General features: G+C 46.5%; 1 protein-coding gene across 1 annotated transcript; it reads left to right on the top strand.

Annotated features, from left to right (window-relative positions):
- The first annotated feature begins 3,117 nt into the window (after positions 1 to 3,117).
- On the top strand, positions 3,118 to 3,954 carry LOC139026990 (uncharacterized). Its single transcript, XM_070442198.1, has one exon. The coding sequence runs from the start codon at positions 3,118 to 3,120 to the stop codon at positions 3,952 to 3,954; it is 837 nt and encodes a 278-aa protein (XP_070298299.1).
- The last annotated feature ends 2,910 nt before the right edge of the window (positions 3,955 to 6,864 follow it).

Genomic DNA, 6,864 nt, shown 5'->3' on the forward strand with positions numbered 1-6,864 from the left:
GACTTCAGTGCAGCTTTTGACATTATTGATCATTATTTGCTGCTGGAGAAACGTATGTGTTATGGCTTTACACCCCCTGCTTTAATGTGGATAAAGAGTTACTTGTCTAACAGAACACAGAGGGTTCTTTAATGGAAGCCTCTCAAACATAATCCAGGTAGAATCAGGAATTCCCCAGGGCAGCTGTCTAGGCCCCTTACTTTTTTCAATCTTTACTAACAACATGCCACTGGCTTTGAGTAAAGCCAGTGTGTCTATGTATGCGTTTGACTCAACACTATACACGTCAGCTACTACAGCAAGTGAAATGACTGCAACACTTAACAAAGAGCTGCAGTTAGTTTTAGAATGGGTGGCAAGGAATAAGTTAGTCCTAAATATCTCAAAAKCAAAAGCATTGTATTTGGGACAAATCATTCACTAAACCCTAAACCTCAACTAAATCTTGTAATAAATAATGTGGAAATTGAGCAAGTTGAGGTGACTAAACTGCTTGGAGTTACCCTGGATTGTAAACTGTCATGGTCAAAACATATTGATACAACAGGTGCTAAGATGGGGAGAAATCTGTCCATAATAAAGCGCCACTCTACGTTCTTAACAACAKMYRKYYRKKMYCAGGRCCTASWMGRCKRASRTGMKWRACRMMMKWMWCMMMTSYMRKGMMMSSWCAYYMYSSYKKWWYYGYYACTTGCAATTGGCTCAGAACAGAACAGCARGGCTYGCCTTTAGATGTACACAGAGAGRWAACATTAACAATATGCATGTCAATCTCTCCTGGCTCAAGWGGAGYAGAGATTGACTTCATCACTACTTATATTTGTGAGAGGTATTGACATGTTGAAAGCATCGAGCTGTCTGTCTAAACTACTGGCACACAGCTATGACACCCCATGCATACCCTACAAGACATMCCACCAGAGGTCTCTTCACAATCCCCAAGTCCAGAAGAGACTATGGGAGGTGCACAGTACTACATAGAGCCATGGCTACATGGAACTCTATTCCACATTAGGTAACTGATACAAGCAGTAGAATCAGATAAAAATACACATGATGGAACAGCGGGGACTGTGAAGCAACAAACATAGGCACACATGAAAACATATGCACTATACACACACGTACACATGGATTTAGTGTTGTAGATATGTCGTGCTAGTGAGATGGCCTGAGGGCACACACTTAGTGTGTTGCGAATTCTGTAACAATGTATGAAGTTTTTGAAATTGTATAACTGCCTTAATGACATTATGAAGGAAGAGTAGCTGCTGCCTTTCTCCTGCTAATGGGATCCATAATAAATAGCTGCTTTGCTGTTAAAATACCTCTGGCAGCTGTCCCTATCCTGACATATGGATCACAGAACCCAGAAAATGATGATACATGCACTATTTGAACTAACAAAGGAATGGCTTATTCTAATATCACTCTACTTCCTGGTGCTGCTACTGCTTGGATGAGTAATATCCTTCTCATACACACACTACAGGCCAAATGCTTCAGTGGACACGCCGTTTAGAGAGAGAGCGAGCACCAAACAATTTCCCTGCAAGAGTTCTGTGTTGCAACGCTGACACACACACACACGAAACAAAATGAATGTGTTTACAGTACACACACACCTGAAAATGCAGACACACACATGCACAAACACACACACACACACTCATGCATTATTCATGGTCCCAGCTGAGGACGACAGCGGCAGACTTTGTGATGTTATAGCGTTCTGAGATGAGCATGATGATGAAAGCCACGGTCCGTGTGTCTTCTCTCTGACCGCCGTTACACCCCCCCCCCCCACCCACCACCACACACACACCACCACACCACACACACACACACACACACACACGCACCACACATCACACACACACACACACACACACACAACACACACACACCCCAACACACACACACCACCGAGCAGTTAATATAATTTCATTGGCCCAGCGTAATTATCAGGCAAAATGAGATCCGTAATTACAGGGCTAGGGAAATTAAAGCAGAGTTCTTGTTAGTGGAACGCTTTGCTTTGCTGCTCAACAAGTAGAAGAGACAAAGAGATTAGAAAAGAGAGGGACAGCAGGAGCGAGATGTGTGTATCATGGAACTGGAGATTGTCTCATTCTAGATTTGGTTTGGGAGAATCGAGGCCAAATGTCCTCGGTCTGTCCTCCCAAACAGAGGTGATTATGTGTGTTGAGAGAGAGAGAGAGACAGAGAGAGGGGATACATGAACAAAAGGATAGTCCAGTAAACTGGTTCAGTAACACACAATCATTTCCCAGCTAATTTCACCCTCTCACCTGAGCCCCAGACTCCCAGCAGTCCCATGCAACGTGGCGCGGGTGTGTGTGAGTTGCAGCACTCCTCTCTCCCCCGAACACACCTCCAGCTACAGCAATATCAATGATCCACTTAAAAGAGCCCCGTGTGTGGGTGTGTGTGTGTGTGTGTGTTGTGTGTGTGTGTGTGTGTATCTAATTCAACAGAGACATTTTCAAATGAAGAGGATACAGATGATGATAACCGGGGGACCTTTGATCTCATGCAAATTAATACAAAAATATTTAAACTATAACTTCTACGTAGACCTGCTTCATAACTACTACTGTAGGCCTGGCTAGTCATAACTACTACTGTAGACCTATGGCCTAGTCATAACTACTTACTGTAGACCTGGCTATCATAACTACTACTGTAGATCCTGGCTAGTCATGAACTAACTACTGTAGGACCTGGCTAGTCGATAACTACTACTGTAGGCCGGCTAGTCATAACTACTACTGTAGCGCTGGCTAGTCATAACTACTTACATAGACCGTGGCTAGTCATAACTACTACGTAGGCCTGCACAGTATTTTGGTTGGCACTCAGACAAAATTCACTAGACTTATCCTTTACTTCCTCCATTCCTACTCATTACCCTAGTTCTCGCGTGTGTTACAGACCACATTGCTCTTCCATATGAGACCAAAGACTCCTCCGTCGAGCCCAGTCACATAGATCCAGTCCAGCCCATCCCATCCCAGCCTGCCCACCCATACCATCCCATTTATACCAATCCTAACCCAGCAGTGTATGAATCCTCCTGGCCCCACTACCTCCTACATGGGTCCCCAAACCGTCCCACCCGCTCCCATCCCAACCGTCCCACCCGGCTCCATCCCCAGCGTCCCACCCGCTCCATCCCCAGCCGCCCACCCGCTCCCATCCCCAGCCGTCCCACCCGACTCCCATCCCCAGCCGTCCCACCCCTCCCATCCCCAGCCGGCACCACCCGCTCCCATCCCCAAGCCGTCCCACCGCTCCCATTCCCAAGCCGTCCCACCGCTCCCATTCCCCAGCCTCCCACCCGCTCCCATCCAACCGTTCCCACCTCTCCCATTCCCAACCGTCAAACCACCCGGCTCCCACCCCAACCGTCCCACCCGCTCCCATCCCCAAACCGTCGCCACCCCGTCCCCATTCCCAACCGTCCCACCCGCCCATCCCACCGTCCCCACCCGCTCCCATTCCCAACGTCCCACCCCTCCCATTCCCAACCGTCCCACCCGCTCCCATTCCCAACCGTCCACCCTCCCATTCCCAAACCGCCACCCGCTCCCATCCCAACCGTCCCACCCCCCATCCCAGCCGTCCCCACCCGCCCATCCCACCCAGCTCCCATTCCCAACCGTCCCACCCGCTCCCATTCCCAAACCGTACCCACCCGCTCCCATTCCCACCCGGCGCTTCTCATCACCATCTTCCCTCACCTCATCTCTCTTCCCTACACCTCCTCTCTCTCCCCTCATCACCTCTTCCCTCATCACCAAGTCCTTGGCTGCTAGAAGGAGGGTCGTTGCTAGCCCGAGAGCTCCCGCTTACCCTCTCTCTTGCCAGGGAGACGTGCAAGGCGAGGAGGAAGAAAATAGTTTGAGTCATGCCTTCGCCTTTGGTGACTAATGAACAGTTCAGCCGGGGTCAACCATCAACTGCAACGTTTAATTTTTAATTAACACCATTCTATACTCGGTGTAAGGACAAGCTTGTATTGTTAATGTGTGGTTGGTGGTGTAGGCTGGGGCTCTCTCCTGGACAGTGTGATGTTATTCAGCGCTTGTCAGTATGGGAGCGAAAGAAAGAGATGGAGACAGAGAAAGGAGTCCCTTTTGTAGGGGAATATGTGCTGCACATGCAACACCCACTGAAGGAAAAACTACACTGAACAAAACATATAAACGATACAACACTGTAAAGTGTTAGTCCCTGTTTCATGAGTTGAAATAAAATGATCTAATAGACATTTCCCATAACGCACAAGAAGCTTTCTGTCTTACATTTTGAGCACAAGTCTTGTTTATATCCCTGTAGTGAGCACTTTTTCCCTTGCCAAGATAATCCATCCCCCCTGACAGTGTGCCTTTCAAGAAGCATGATCATTACACAGGTGCACCTTCTGCTGGGGACAATAAAAGACCACTCTAAAATGTGCAGTTTTGTCACATAACACAATGCCACATATGTCCCAAGCATTGAGGGAGTGTGTAATTGGCATGCTGACTGCAGGAATGTCCACCAGAGCTGTTGCCATAGAATTTAATGTTAATTTCTCTACCATAAGCCGCCTTCAACGTAATTTTAGATCATTTGGCAGTACGTCCAACAGGCCTCACACACACACACACACACACGTGTAACCACGCCAAACCAGGGCCTCCACATCCAAACTATCAGAAACAGGGAAGCTCATCTGCGTACTTCGTCGACCTCACCAGGGTCTTAACCTGACTGCAGTACCACGTCGTAACCTATTTCACAAAATATCCTCGCTGTTGAAATATATAATTCTAGAAAGGATTGATATACTGCACTACATGTAGACTGAGGGGTCCACTGCCCTTGACCCTGGTGTGTGTGTGTGTGTGTGTGTGTGTGTGTGTGTGTGTGTGTGTGTGTGTAGGACAGGGAAGTGTGTCAAGGTTCTGGGAACATGTGTTGCTAAGAGTCAGAGGTCAAGGTTAATGCTACATATTGGATGGCCTGACACTCTCTGTGCTCCGTAGACTGGCCATGCTACATTACCCCTGCCCGGTGTGTGTGTCTGTGTCTGTGTGTGTGTGTGTGTGTGTGTGTGTGTGTGTGTGTGTGTGTGTGTATTAAAGCACTTGAGTGAGAACATCTGAGTGTGTCTCTATATTCACCTTATGTGGCAACAAGGGCGCGGCCATATTTGTTGCGATCAACATTCGGCACATTGACACACAAGCAAACCCAGGGAGGAGATGTGGTTAAATATGAATTACAATTGTCAAACTATTAAATTAGAAACCAATTCAATAGGACACCATTGAAAAAGATGTCCGGCTGAAATGGGATTCCCTCTATGAATAAAGGTTCAATAAAAATGATGTGTTTTCACATAGTATAAGCACTACGAAGCTAAAGTTAGCCTGTTAGCATTCCTATAGACTAACATGGTGGTAGCTAGTAGTGTATGTGCAGGGTCCTGCCTTTTGGTCCAGGTCCGGAGGCCCTTTAACTGCTACTTCCTGCATTATCCACTAGTGTTGCTGAGGCAGAACATCCTAGGAAATGTTCTGATTGACACAATGTCTCCAATCCAATCATCATGTCTTTTTTCACGCGTGTTTTGGGAATACTATTGGTCGTGATTCAAACAGCGCTCTTTGCTTCACGCTGATTCTCTAACGGGTCATCGGAAGTTGTACAACGGGTCAATTTGGGGCAGTTTAAATGGCAGGAAATGAAACCAAGCATGAACGTATAAAGAATAACAGAGAATTCAAGATCAGAGTATTGACTGAAATAAAAGAGGGCCAACCACTCCGCTGGGATGCTCGTTGCAAATGACATAATATATTCTGCAAAACCTGCTACCTTAAGAGTACAAAATGCAAATAGACCGCCATCTGAAACAAGGTAACAAAAAGCTTGTAAAAGAGATTTTGCTGAAGATAACAGCTGTTTGGGCTGATACAATTAGTAAGCTGCTCCCCAGTATCTTCTATCCCTGGCCTGTGTGTGAGAAACTATAAATAGAAATCATTTAAACACACTAAACTAAATAAAAAGCAATCAATTCAGGTCTGAAAACGAACTGAAACTGAACTTCAAATAAATATAAATCGAAAAACGAATAGAAAATAAACAAAACTATAATAACCTTTGAGAACGACTTGAGGCAGCAGTGTGTGTGTATCAATGTGTGTGTGGTGTGTGTCTGTGTGTGTGTGTGTTCTATGTGTGTGGATCTATCAATGTGTGTGTGTGTCATAGTGTGTATCAAGGTGTGTGTGTGTCTGTGTGTTGTGTGTGGGTGTGTGGTGGTTCATGTGTGTTGTGGGTGTGTGTGTCGTCAATGTGTGTGTGTGTGTGTGGTCTATCAATGTGTGTGTGTATCAATGTGTGTTGTGTCTATCAATGTGTGTGTGTGTGTGTGTCTATATGTGTGTGTTGTGTCAATGTGGTGTGTTGTTCATGTGTGTGTGTGTCTGTTGTCTTCAATGTGTGTGCGCGTTGTGTGGATCAATGTGTGTGTGTGTGTGTGTGTGTTGTGTGCGTGCGTGTCTATCAATGTGTGGGTGTGTGTGTTGTGTGTGATAATCAATGTGTGGTGTGTCTATCATATATGTGTTTGTGGTGTAGATAGTGGTTCAAGCCGTAGATGTATGTTCATCTGTTGATCTTGATCGCCTGTGTTGTGTGTGTGTGTGTGTTGTTTGTGTCTGGTGTGGGTGTCTGTGTGTGTGTGTGTGTGTGTCTACAGAGCCGCTCAGGGTGGGCAGCCTGAGTGTGTTGTTTGTGGTGTGTGTGTGTGTGTGGGTGGGTGTGTGTGACAATGGCCAAGCGGTT

The sequence above is a fragment of the Salvelinus sp. IW2-2015 genome, unplaced genomic scaffold (genome assembly GCF_002910315.2).
Source record: "Salvelinus sp. IW2-2015 unplaced genomic scaffold, ASM291031v2 Un_scaffold6669, whole genome shotgun sequence".
NCBI classification, from domain to species: Eukaryota; Metazoa; Chordata; class Actinopteri; order Salmoniformes; family Salmonidae; genus Salvelinus; species Salvelinus sp. IW2-2015.